Source organism: Plecotus auritus, assembly GCF_963455305.1.
Source record: "Plecotus auritus genome assembly, chromosome: 5".
NCBI lineage: Eukaryota > Metazoa > Chordata > Mammalia > Chiroptera > Vespertilionidae > Plecotus > Plecotus auritus.
Genome location: NC_137776.1, coordinates 155,651,161 through 155,664,586, shown reverse-complemented (window position 1 = coordinate 155,664,586; position 13,426 = coordinate 155,651,161). Strand labels below are relative to the sequence as shown.

Sequence of the window (13,426 nt, the reverse complement as noted above, 5' to 3'; positions counted from 1 at the left end):
CTCCCAGGGAGCCTGTGTTCCCAGCCAGACCCCACCAGCATGGACCAAAGATCCCAGGTACCTCCAACTCTCCTCCTCACTGCCTCAGGCTCTTTCTGTGGGGATATGTCTTTTCTAGTCATCCAGAAAGTCCTCTTCCATCTCCTCCTAAGAGGGAAATTTCTCTCAAAGGAAAATTCTAGTTCATGTAGAGAAAATCTTTTCATTCTTGTGATAGCACAGCCTTCAAAGAGGATAGTCTCTGTTTCTCATAAAAAAAGATATTTATTCTTTCCAAATAGATTTGTTTCTTCTTATAGTGAGTGGTATCTTCTGTCTTTGTTGTGTGGAGTGTATGTTTTAGAAATCTCGGGAGTCTGGGCTTAGAGGAAGGAAGGAATCAGCTTCACCTTATACTGAAGTTCTGTTTGGCTTCTCAAAAGGGACCAGGGCCCCAGAGGAAGGTTGATAGTGGCACTGCACACCCACCTCCAGCCCAGGTTCATTGCTTCTGGTCAGATGATTATATATATACTAGAGGCCCGGTGCACGAAATTCATGCACAGGTAGGGTCCCAAGGCCTGGCTGGCCATCAGGGCCGATTAGGTTCCCTGCCTCCCCACCTCCTCCTTCCCTCTCTCCCTCAGTGCCCCCAGCATCCTGCCACTGCTGGTCGCCCGCCATGTTCCACACTAACCCCTGGTTCAAGCAATCGAACTCCTGGTCTCCTGGTCAAACTCCTGAGGGGACACTTTGCATATTAGCCCTTTATATGTATAGATATCCGTCCCTGAGGATGTGTTTATTGATTTGAGAGGAAAGAAAGGGAGAGGGAGAGAAAGAGAAACATCAAGAGGATCAGTTTCCTCTCATAAGTGCTCCGATTGGAGATCGAGCCTCTCTTATGCGATTAACTGGGGATGGAACCGCAACCTAGGTATGTGCCCTGACCAGGAATTGAACCCACAACCTTTTTGGTGTACAGGATAATTCTCCAACCAACTGAGCCACCCGGCTGGGGCTCAGATGCCATATTTTTAAAATATTTTATTTTTTTCATAATACTGTCATTACAAAAAATACAAAAAAAAAAAAAACTACTATAAAAACATTCAGGGGCTTGTCAAAGTGAGAAAACCTAAAGACCCCACCCCAGGACCTTGCTGAAGTAGTCTTACCCTAGATCCTGCACTATATTGGATCTTTCACAACTCTGGGAATGGGGTGGAGTCACATAGGCATCAAAGGGCTGGAAATTTCCCACACAGCCTCCATGAAGGGTAAGAAATAAGTAGATACACATATCACAAAAATGGGATTTGGAAGTTTTGGGGTGGCTAGGCCCTGAGTTCAGAGGTGTGGGGAGAAACCTGTGACCCTGAATCTCTTGCTGGGGAATAGCTGCCACCTGACCCCAAAGCCCTTTCCCTTCCTGATGAAGGCTGGGAGATGGATCCTGCCCGCCCCCTCTTAACTTTAATACAGCAGGCCCCCTTCCCCTCCCTCCATGCTTGCACACTCCTGAGAGCAACAGGGAGGACAGAACTTTCAGCTTTGTGGGGTCTGGGCAGGGGAGCTGTCCGGGAGGCTGCTGAGGGCCCCATTCACCTCCCTGCCCCAAATGAAAAGTGTCTCGTGCTCAGTGGCCTGGTTATGGACCTTCCCTTTCTATCTCAACCTGGGAGAGGCACAGACAGCTCTAGGTGAGTGCTTTGTGTGTGTGAATATGCATGTGATAACCTCGGACACTGTGGACCAGGAGGTGGGGCTGGGGTGGGAAAGCAGTGTCCTTTCTATCCTCTTCCTCCCCCATAGGCGGAAGCCAAAGGGAAGGGAGAAGCGAGGTATCAGCAAAGCTGAGAGGGGAAGGAGGGTATGCTATTTACAGGCGTGGACAAGGAATCTCTATATCTTCAAGTAGCACTCAGGTCACTCTCCAGCCACTGGAGTGGGAACTGGATTCAAAGCTAGTGACATGAAAATTGACCCCTGGTCTGGGCTAGTTCTCCCCACCTCCCTCCCACTCCCCCAAGGCAGCCCAGTTCTGAAAGGGGTCAGGGACAGGAACATTTTCCTGAAAACCAGTGGCTTTTTTTGCATTTAAAAAAAGTTGCCAGTGTCCAGTGGACATCAAGTTGGGTGCACATTGGGTGGGGCGAGTGTGGGGGTATTGCTGTGGTAGACTCTGGGCTGGCTGGGGCAGAGCCTAGGAACAGGGCAGGTGCTGCTTAAGGATCTGTCGTGTTTGTGGTGTTAATCTGTCTGGGAATCGAACTTTGAATTCAACAATGAGGTCTCCCCGTTGGGTGGGCACCTTGGGGAAGGGAAGGCCCTCCCCACGGAGTCTCTTCACGGTGCCTGGCTTGATGACATCATTGCAGGGCAAAGGGATCACTCGACCATCAATGGTGGGAATGTTCACGGTACAGCCACACAGTGCCTGGGGAAAATAAGGCAGATAGTGAGGAAACGGTGGGGTAGAGTGCCTGGGAAGAGATAAAACGATTAAAATGGGGAAAGAATATCCCTGTCATCCCCCCTCATCACACACACAACCTGACCCAGGCCGTACCTCCTTGAGGCTGATCAGAGCACTGTAGAGCACGTTGGTACCATCTCGGCGGAAGTGTGCATGGGGCTTGTCTTTGAGCACAAAGACTATGTCAGCAGGGATGTTGTCAGGTGTGGCATCACCCTCTTTGGGGAAGGTGATCTTGGTGCCTTCCTTCCAGCCACGTTTGATAACAATGTGCAGGATCTTGTCCTCGGTGCGCACAGTTCTCCCATCAGGGTTGAGGCGCCGCCTTGTGATCTTCATACGCTTGGTGGAGCCATGGTAGATCTCCTCCAGGGACACCCTCAGCTCATGCACCACAGGTGGGTCCTGCACCTTGCGCCGAGGGTACAGTGGTTCGGGGGCTCGCCTTGGACCCCTACTCAGCCCATTGAAGCCAAAGCGGCCGAAGGCGCCAAATGGGTCCTCATCATCATCCACATCCATGTCATCTGGATCAAAACCACTGAAGGGTCGAGTGGAGCGACTGCTGGCAAAGAAGATATCGAAGGGGTTGGAGCCACCAAAGAAGGAGGCAAAGGTGGCATGGGGGTCCCCATGAAAGGTGTAGTGAAAAGAGCCACTGGAGCCACCTGACGAACCACCGCCGGTCTTCAGGCCTGGAGGGAGGAGAAGTTAGGGACAGTGTGGCTGGTCTGGGCCCCACCCCAGTCTCCTCTCTCTGCTCTCTAGCTCCCAACTCATGGACCTAGAGAAAGATGAAATCTTTAACTCCCAGAGAGAGGGCTGGCCTAATACAGTAAGAAAATTCTCTGGCAAGATTAATTTTTACTCTTAATTATATTTTTAATAAAGCACATCAGAGGTTCAAAGAGGCTGTTTCCCAGTGGGTGGAAAAGCTAAGAGTAGAAGTCTTGGAGGATGTGACTTCCAGTCCTGTAATCTCTCCCATGTACCCATGACCCAAAGATGTCTCCGAGCTTTGAGTGGCTGGCCTGAGTCACATTACAAGTCATATCTAGCTCTGAAATTTTTGCTTATCTCCAAAGACACACAGAGCATGAGGCAAGTGGGCAAGATTTGATGACACAGGGGCTAGTAAGTGACCTGTCCCAAATAAAGTAGGGATCCGGTCCAGGAGGAGGCCCACTCTCACTCTGCTTCTAGCAGTTTCTTCTTTCCCTGACTTCTGACCAAATGGGAAATAAGGAGGGATCCCAAAAAGCAGGAAAGCTCATTAGCTTGGAGATGAGGAACTACTTCTTTAGAAAAAGTTTTCAAATGCTTTGTTCCCATAGTCAGGGCTCACAGTATTGCACAACTCCAGGGGGTGCCATTCACACATTGGATAGACATAGACTACAATGGGAATGGAGCTCCCTGGAGTTATATAACACCAAGCCTTACCCCTCACACTTAATATCAGAGCAGCCAAAATGAATGAATGAGCTGGCACATTGTGGGTGGGGACCCCAGCTGCTCTTGCTGGAGTTAGGTCCTGTCTAAGAAGGCAGCCTTAATGGGGGGATGGCAGTGGTGAGGATGGGGATAGTAGGGCACAGAGGAAGGAGCAAGGTGGGGATTAATACTGAGAAGCGATCTATAACATGTAGACTTAGGGTGGAGTCCAAGCTACGGGAAGGGACTCTTTTTTAAGGCCTTTTATCTAGAATTTCAATTGGCTATGGGAGCCAGAGCCTAAATTAGCCTCTTATTAGATTTGGATTTCATTAGAGAGGCCAAGTGGCAGGCAGTTCAGAGACTTGTGGCAGCTGCCTTTTTCACCCCTTCCTTAAGACGCAGGGTCTGTTCTTTCCTTCTGGGGAGGTGTGATTATCAGGTGAGTTCAAGAAGCTTGGCAAAGCTCAGCGAAAGAGGGAGGTTGGACTAATGACAACAGGAAGGGGTAATTTCTCTGTGGGGATTCCTGCTGTACCACTACCACCCCCTTTTCAAGCTGGGAACAACTTGTCTCCAGCCAGGGCTGAGTACAGAGTCTATGTGCACAGCTGTTCCGTCTGGTTGATGGGGAGGAGGCAGGGCGGACAGAAATATAACCCACATTTCCAAGGCTGCTTTTCCCTCCCCAGGCTCTGGCTGTCTCCTCACGGCTGTGCTGCATCCTCCTGGGATGCAGATCTGCTTTAGAAACCAGTGTCTGGGCCTAGGGGCTGAGCTTTGCCCTTCACTTAGGCTTGGTCATGCAGAAGGGTTAAGTTTCCAGCTCTCACCTTCTTCCTAAACAAAGGTGAGGCAAGTGGAGGAATGAGTGCAATTCCCAAAAAGGTCACATGGTGGCATAGTGTCTGCAACGCGACCCTCTTTCCCCACCTCTACATCTCCCATTCCTCCATCCCAGAGGAAAAACACATTCTTAGCTGAGAGAGTACTGGGGAATCCAGAAGGCGCCTGGTGAACCTGGGAGTTGGTAGGTGAGCAGGGAAAAATGGAAGGAAAAATGGAAAGAACTAGTTCTCTTATGGAGACATAAGAGAGGGGGCTGGGAGGACTGGGGTGCCAGAAGATAATGGCATGGGACACAAAGCAAGGAGGAGGAGAGGAAAAGAACATTCTTTTGAGTGCCTACTCTGTATCAGGCCCAGTACATATGGTTAGCCTATAATTTGAGACTACAGTGGGGAGAGTAAGGAGGAGAATGTAAAAGAAAGGTGCACGTAGTTAGGGAGGAAGGACAGTTTCTCCCGGGAAGGAGAGTCCTCAGCTGTGACTATGTCTCTTAATATAGCCTGACAGGTGCCTGTGGCTGGCGAGTGGCAGGCAGCCCTGAGGGGCAGGCCCAGAATTAGCTGCTACATCATGCCCGTGGGATGTGTTGGGCGGGGCCGCCCTCTCAGAGGCTTTATTTGGGCCTTTCCTGCCACCCTGTGCGTGGCCACCAGCTATCCCAGGGAGGGGGCAATATGCCAGCAGCAGTTTCCCTTCCACTCTTGGATCTCTGCCACTCCTCAGGGAGGCGAAGCCATACCTCTGTCCTGATGGCCTGAAGTGGGCAGGGAGGGGGCAGACAAGGAACAACCATGTCTCTAGCTCAGCGCTCCAGTGGTTAATTCCCAGGCTGCTTAAGGGTCAAACTTTTATGCTGATGAATGTAAATGCTCTGTCCTCAGAGAGCCATACACTCCTTTTCCCTAACCTTCCTCATCAGCCAATGAAGCAGCAGGGACTTCAGGCAGGACTAATAAGGGCTGGGAGGGGAAAGTGGGAGGGGGAAGGCCTCTGGTTCTAGCTTCAGACCTCGCTAAGGCCTGAACTTAAGCAGGGAGAGGGGCAGAGAGGGGTTGGGGGGAACTATGGTAAGCTGAGGCTGGGAAGTGGGTGGTCTCTTCTTTCCTCTGGGTGTCAGTGTTAGGAACACTTGCCTCCCTCACCCCCTCCTCAGTCTCCAGTTCCCTGTTATGAGAATTGGGTCACCTAGGACCCCAGACAAGGACAAGGGTCCAATATCAGGCTGGAGCGCTGCTCTCTTACCTTCCTCCCCATACTGGTCATAAAGGCCTCGTTTCTTAGGGTCACTCAGCACATCATAGGCCTCTGCAATTTCCTTAAACTTCTCCTCAGCATTGGGTTCTTTGTTCTTGTCTGGGTGGTACTTCAAGGCCATCTTCCGATATGCTTTCTTGATCTCATCCTCATTGGCTCCCGATGGGATCCCAAGAATCTTGTAATAATCCTTTCCCATCACAGCCACTGGACCGGCACTGGTCTCCTTGTTTCTGAAAGAAATCCAGGGCCAATCCTTGGTGCCTCTATTCTCTTCTGCCCCAGCCCTGCTCCTGATGATCCTGCAATCCCTAAAAGTCACTGCGTGACTTTTCTGTGGGCCTCTGTCTCCCCATCAGTAAAAAGAAAGGTTTGGACTAGATGATCTCTTCCAGCTTGGACATTCTAGGATTCTGTGATTCTTTCCTCAGTTCCTGGGTTTTCCCAGCAGCAGGCGGGGGGCTCTGGCCCACTTCTTGGAGCTAGGCTAAGGCCCACATCCTTGGGCCGGACTGAGGACCCCTGAAAGGACCTGCTGAGTGAGGTGGCACCATGGACTGACAAAGCCACGCACAGAAGCTGGTGAAGATCAATGTACGGAGTGAGGTCACCTGAGTATCGTGGTCTCCTACGCCATGCCTCAGGCATGGTGCCCAGGCTAAGGGCAGCTGGGGCAGTGGCCTAGGACTGGGGACAGGCCTAGATCTTCAGCCAGCTGTCCTGACCAACCAGGCTGACTCAGGGTGTGGGTACCTGGAGTTGTCTCTGCATTGGAGATCCCAGGCCCCCCTGCTCTTGGTCCTCAGACTATCCTAAGCCTCACGTGTGACTCAGATCAGAGGATGACTCACAGCCTTTAGAAACTGCCACTTCTAACTCCCTCATTAGTAGGGGGATGATCACTGTCCTTCCCCCAATCAGGGCAACTGTTCCCTTTACTCATTTCCCAGTGTCTACACACAAAACTGTGTGTGAAGACATATCTGTGCCGCCTAAGCACGAATGTTAGTGAACAAAAGCATCCTGGTGGTAGGACCTTTTTAAACCTTAGTTGTTAGGAGGCAATTGGGCACTAACCACCATTTCCTTAATACCTTCCCTCTCTCTCACCTGCCCAGTGGTTTAGGATCTGGCCCAGTGCCAGGCCCACACTCCTCTAATAGTCCCTTCTAAGCTGGATGCAGGGGCATTTGTTATATGAGGGAGAAACATAAGGCCCCAATTCTTCCATGCTAATCTCCCTCCACCAATGTCTCTGTGGTAAATATGCAGGGAAGGGAACATTCCTGTATCTAAAGCTTTTTGGGAGAATGGCCAGAAGCCATGCTCCAGCCCTTCTGAGATTTGGCCAACCCTTACCAAAGCCCGGAGAACCAGAGTCTTTCTAGCAATGTCCTGGGCTGGCAGCCACAGCTAAGGCCTGCTTTTCTGCCTCTGACTACTTCAACGAGGGGTACAGGGTTTCCTGGCAGGAGTGAGGGCTATAATTTGTAAGAGGAGGCCTCAAGACTCCAGGTAGGTAGGGACCATGGCCCTAGTCAGCCGTGGGCAAACTATGGCCCGCGGGCCGGATCCGGCTGTTCTATCCGGTTCTCTTGCTCTCCCCTCCACTCCTTTACTTTGAATTTGTATTAGTTCACACAAACACTCCATCCATGCTTTTGTTCCGGCCCTCCGGTCCAGTTTAAGAACCCATTGTGGCCCTCGAGTCAAAAAGTTTGCCCACCCCTGCCTCCTGCCCCTACAGGGCCTGTTGCAGGTGGCTGGGCTGACTCATGGTTCTGGGAGTCACCTCACTCTGACAAAGAGAAGGCTCCCAAAAGGTGGATACTCCCCTCCTTCCCCCCTATCAGTATGTCACGGCTGGTGGGGGAGGCGGGGGTTGGAGGAGGCAGAGAAGAAAGAGCAGCTGGGGGAGGGCAGCCATTTTCGGAAGCAGCAGTAAAAGCCGTCTGAGCGGGAGCTGGGGGTGGTCTGCTATCTCTGCCTTGGCCCACACCTTCTTTCCCCAGGGACTGGGAAGGAATTCTAGCACACCAACAGGGTGCCCCAGAGAACTATAGCAGCTTCTAGGCAGAGGGCAAATGAAAGACTTGCCAATTCTCCCACCATCCTCTTGATGTCCCTGTATTACCTCTTCATCTGGCCAGCTTCCTCCCTGGCACCCACCTGCTAGCTGTTCTAGATCTATAATTCTCTTGCCTCCACAGACACAGGGTGTTCTCTTTCAAGAATTGCCCTTTTCTTCCTCCCTCCCCCTACCCAAAAGCCACGCATTGGAATGACAAAGGAGCCCCATGGCATGGCACTGCCTTTGATGGAGAAGAATAAAGAGGACGTTAATGCTGAGGCAGGAATGAAAAATGAGGAGAAATGGCAAGGGGGACTGGTTTAGGGAGGGGAGATGGCTGATACAGAAAATGAAGTACTGATGGAGGGGGATAAAGGGTGACAAATGGAAGTGGCTGAGGTTGAAAATGGGGATAAAGGGTGACAAATGGAAGTGACTGAGGAGGGGGTGAGGGAGGCAAGTGTTCCTAACACTGACACCCAGAGGAAAGAAGAGACCACCCACTTCCCAGCCTCAGCTTACCATAGAAAATGGGTTGAAAGAGAGATGTAGAAAATTAAAATACTGGAGATGTTTGTGGGAAATAAATGGATGCCTGAAGGGTTTGAGATGAATGATAAGGGGTACACTTCATTAAAATGTAGGGATGAGGTAGTAGGCACTTATATGTAATGGGAATGAGATGAGGATGAAATGGAGGAAGCGAGTAGGCAATGGAGGGGGATGTGATGTGGAGAATTTGACTTGGTATGGGCATGAGTGCCATTCTCCGGAGCGACTTACCGAAACTTTACAAACCCATTCAGCGTCCACGCTCGAAGTTTTAAGGGCTCCAGCTGAATTTTAAACATCAAGCTGGCTAAGAAGTCTTCTCCCCAGAAGTGTGGGAAGCTCCGGAAAGCTCCTCGGGCCTGCAGTGGGTTTGCTGCTGGGGATGGGCAGGAGAGCACTGTGCGCTTAAACATGCCCTGCCCAGCCCCTCACCTCTGCTCGCTCCACGGGAGCCTGCTTGGAAAGCTGCAGCTCTGGCAGTCACCTCCTCAGGTTCTCAGAGGCACTTACCCAGCAAGGCCTGTCCGGTGCAACAGGAGCTGGACCTGAAGCCCAGGTGTGGAGAGTGAAGGGATGGGGTCCAGTGGCCACCAGCTCTTACGTGCGGCAATGTCTGGCTGATTGTGAATGGCTGTATGACAGTGTGACAGTAAGGCTGACAGTGCGAGCGTGTGTGTGAGTGGCAGCGTGTGTACCTGTGACAGGTGTGATTGTCTGTGAGGGCCTGAGAAGCACTAAGTTCCTCTGCCTCTCTATCGGGGAGGACCCGACCCCAATCCCCAAGAACCTACTCAATGAAGTCACTGACAGGGAGTCTCCTCCCTCGCAGATGCGCGGGGAGGGGCGGGGCAGAGCCGAGCCCCGCCGGGACAAAAGGCGCGGCGAGCAGAGGAGGGGGAGAGAAGAGGGGGCTCGGGCGGGGGAGGGTGGTCGGTGATGTCACCGGTGCTGGGTGGCTGGGCCGGCTCAGAAACGCCTCCTCCCGGCGGAACCCAATCCGACCTGGCCCGACCCTCCCCCGGCTCAGGCGCTGGCCGTCCCCTGTAAGAGGGTCGCGGACAACAAGCACCTTGCAGAGCCTGAGTCCCCGCCGCCCTAAGGCAGAAGAGCCGATGGGCCCTCAGTGTCCCAACCCCCGGACCCCAGGACCCCTGACTTCGCGACGCCCACACTCCCAGGATCCCCGAGTCCTAGATCGGCGTCCTCACCGGTGAGGAGCTGCGGGCGCCTCCGCGGTCCGTCTGACAGCCACTGCCCCCTCCCCCGGCTCCGGCTCCGCAGCCTCCACTCGGGACAGGAGTCGCCTGCCCGCCGGCCGCAGACAGCGGGCCCGGGAACCCGCCCCCACGGCTCCGCCTCCACGCTTCCCATTGCGCCGTCTGCCCGTCACTCAACTCAAACCTCTGTTGTAATTGGACAGTTTTCTACGAGTGGCTCGGCGATAGCCGCCCATTCTCCACCCCTGTCACCCGGCCACACGCGCACACACTCCTGGCAGCGATTGGTGGGGGTCTGATTGGTGCACTCTGGGATCAGTCAACCACGCCTCTTCACGATCTCTCCCTGTCATTGGTGAAAGGGCCAGAGGGTGGCAACTCCACGCGCCCTTTGATTTTATTGGTTGGTCTGTGGGGCTCAGACCCGAGCCGGGAGGTGGGGTGCGCCACTATATTAGTCCAATCTCCGGTTTGGGAAGGTGGGACGTACTGGCCACAGCTGGAATCCCGGGAGAACCTTCTGGAACCCGTGCAATGTCAAAGGTAGCCTTAAAGGAAAAGTGCGCCCACCAGTTGGCGGTGACTGGGCATTTTCCCTCTCATCATTTAGGAGGGTAGGAGAGAAAATAGTGCACTCTGGGAGGTGTAGTCTCTGGAGTAGAGTCAAAAGGTCCCCCCTTCTTAACCTGTTTTCTATCCAACTGTGATCTGTCTTCGACTGACCTGATTTAGCTTTACCCGACGTGACCTTTCAAAACAGGCCCCGGTAGACACGCAGAGTTTAAGTGCCCTTCTGCTCTCTTCCTTGTAACCTGGTAGTTCTCCCAGGTGTAGCGCCTCCATGATTCCCTTTCTGAGTCCCCTTTTCATTCTCTGTATAATCCCCACATCCTAGCTGCCTCATGCATGAGCAGCCCACCGTCCCCATTAAAGTTCTCTCTATGATCTTTCATCCCACTTTCCCTTTGAATTCCTACATTTTACACCCCCACCCTTTACTTTTCCCTCTTCTTGACCCCATATGATCTCCAGTCTTCCCCCCAAGATGTTCTGACTTATCCTATTCTTAATTCTCTCTGCTCCTATGATCTCTCCCATCCTAGCTCCCCGCCTTAGCCCTTCATCTGAGTTCCACATGATCTCCTTTATTAACACCCTCAGAATCTTACATTTCAGTCCCACCCCACCCCCATTCCCCATTAAATCTCAACCCGGTGTCCCCGCTGTTCAGAGCAGGCAGGGCTGCGGAGGCGGTCACCAGCGGAAGCCGACGCTTGAGCAGACACGGTGCCTGGCGCCCACGTCACTGTCTCCCAGGCCCATCTGTGCTACAGAGAAGGGGGTGGAGGTGGTGGTGGGGGGGATGGGGAGGAGGTAACCTCGGGGTGAAGAGGGAGAAGGAATTCTTGGAGGGTTTGAGGACTAAGGAAGGGCCAGGGCAGAAGCTCTCACCTCTCTTTCTTTGCAGTTTTTTCAGAGACAGAGTTTGGACACCCATGAGGTCGTGCAAACTGGATAGAGCTGGAAACTGAGGCTTGTAGAGCATCAGTACCTAGGCTACAGAGCAGAGTAGCAGAGAGGCCTAGGGGTACTGCACAGTTTCCACTACCTGTCTTCTTTCTGTACTCACTATGGGTATCCAGGTGTAAAGAAGTGTGAGGTCTGAAGATAGGAAAGGACGTGGGGGGGGGTGAGAGGGGGATGGAGAGGAGGTGGGGTTTGGGGGATAAGGAGAGAAGGACAGGAAGATAGGATGGGGGGATGAGGAAAGGTGGGGAGGGGAGATAAGGTAGGAGACAAGAAGGTAAGAAAGGGAAGTGGGGAACAAGGAATAGAAGGGAGGGGAGATGGGGTGAGCAGCAAAGGGGTGGGAGAGATGGAGTGAGGAAGAGTGAGGCAGGGTGGGGAGGTGGGGTGATGAGGGAATGGAATAGTGTGACATGGAGATGGGCAAAGTAGGATAAGGGAGCCAGGACTGGTGCTGTCTCCTTAGATCTGGAGGCTCTCACTCCCCTAACTCCAGACTCATGGGGGCCTGGTTTGTGAGTGGCTCTGTTTCCTCCTATTCCAGTTGTGTATTTTGCCTCCTCCAGCCTTGCCTGTGCCAACATGGAGGCAGAAAATGTAGTCACCCGCCCTTCACCTGGGCCTTGTGAATGCTAAAGTGTAGGCTGAGCACTCAGAGGGTTCAGGGCTGTGCTTTCCAGTGTTGGTGGCACGGACTCCGTTGTCTGCTGGGTTCCCTATTGCTGCCCTCTGTCCCTTTGCCCCGGTGTGTCAAGTGTGTTGCGTGAGGAATGAGGGTGAGGCCTAGGGTAGAAAAATGGAAGCTCTGGAGACAGATGGTCAACCTTGTGAGGTTACTTGCCATATCTGTGCCTCATTTTCTTCTTTGTAAAATGGGATGGGCAACGGCAGTACCTCATAGGATTATTGTGAGGATTAATTAAGGTAACACATGATGCACCTAGTTCTGAGCCTGGCATATAGTTAATCCTCACAAAATTAACTGTTAGCCTGAACAGTCACAGATATCTGGGTGTGTGAGTGCATCTGTGAATGGTTGTCTGATTGGGAGTTATTTGTTCTGTTATATCTGTAATGCAACTTGTGAGTAAGAGTGTGTGTGTGTAATTAGTTTTGTCTGGTAGTGTGCCTGATTCTGTGTTCTTTGCTGTAGGTGTTAGTGTGCACGTATGTTAGTGTGCACGTGTGATTAAATGACTGTGTAAGCCTGTGTCTAGATGACAAAGAGTGGATGAAGTGAGGTTTCATGGCTGTTGACACACTGACATCGTGTCTGCTGGTGTATGCATGCATCTGTGATCTTGTCAGTTCCAAACATCCCATTTACCCTCCCTCCCCATGGGGATGTCATAATCCTAGGTGTCCCTCATTTCCTCACCCTGAAGGAACCGGAAACCTGGGGGCACACGTGGGGGTGGGTGCCAATGGGGAGGTAGACAGGAGCACATGTTCCGTCCCAGACTGTGTATGGGAGGGGGAGCCCCCTATCTTGCACATATCCTAAAAGCTTCAGAGGAAGTGCTCCCCCTCCATCCCATGCTCAGTTCCCTGTCTTGTTACCATGGCAGCAGTTGCCAGGGGCTCCCTTGGTTGCTAAGGTCTGGGTGTGGGAGGCTGCCAGGCACTGTTGCCAGTAGAAACAGAACCCTGGGAGAAAGGAAGACTACCCCCACAGCTGCCAGCTCTCTGCAGTGACAGGACTAGCCCTTTGACTTCTCCTGTCCCCAAACTGTACTCCATTTGTATGTGACAGTACTAGGTTTGGTAGGGGGCTTTAATAGGAACTAGAAACTGAGATTTACCTTCTGAGGAGAAAGGGGGCTCTAGCCTGCCCATTACTATCTTTAAGGTTGGGAGGCCTTTAGAAATGAGTGACTACCTCATTCTGTTCCCCATACCTTATATTTACCCCCTGGCAATATCTGTGCTTGCATTTTTCAGAGCTGGTGCTTATCACCTGATGCTTCCCCCTGGAACAGGAATGCTACATTGATCCCATTACCTTGGATGCAGACTGACTTCTTCCTGAGGTCAGACTCATAGCATCTCACCTGGATACATATT

General features: G+C 52.3%; 1 protein-coding gene across 4 annotated transcripts; it reads right to left on the bottom strand.

Moving 5' to 3' along the window:
- Positions 1 to 247: 247 nt before the first annotated feature.
- DNAJB5 (DnaJ heat shock protein family (Hsp40) member B5) lies at positions 248 to 9,945 on the bottom strand. Of its 4 annotated transcripts, none has more exons than XM_080669059.1 (5): positions 9,827 to 9,945; positions 8,850 to 8,994; positions 5,984 to 6,228; positions 2,552 to 3,153; positions 248 to 2,419 (listed from the first exon to the last, which is right to left on the bottom strand). In XM_080669059.1, exons 2-5 carry the CDS (start codon positions 8,915 to 8,917, stop codon positions 2,186 to 2,188), a joined length of 1,149 nt encoding a protein of 382 aa, XP_080525185.1. In that variant the 5' UTR covers positions 8,918 to 8,994; positions 9,827 to 9,945; the 3' UTR covers positions 248 to 2,185. The 4 variants fall into 4 exon arrangements, with proteins under 4 accessions (XP_080525185.1, XP_080525186.1, XP_080525187.1 ...); XM_080669060.1 differs by having other exon boundaries at positions 8,850 to 8,991; positions 9,827 to 9,937; XM_080669061.1 differs by lacking the exon at positions 8,850 to 8,994 and having other exon boundaries at positions 9,827 to 9,942.
- Between the last annotated feature and the right edge of the window lie 3,481 nt (positions 9,946 to 13,426).

Coding starts and splice junctions, on each gene's coding strand:
- DNAJB5 (XM_080669058.1), bottom strand. CDS start 9,031: ATGTTTAAGCGCACAGTGCTCTCCTGCCCATCCCCAGCAGCAAACCCA. Junction 3,154..5,983: donor TGACCAGTATGGGGAGGAAG/GTAAGAGAGCAG, acceptor TCCTCCCTCCAG/GCCTGAAGACCGGCGGTGGT. Junction 2,420..2,551: donor CTCTGATCAGCCTCAAGGAG/GTACGGCCTGGG, acceptor TATTTTCCCCAG/GCACTGTGTGGCTGTACCGT.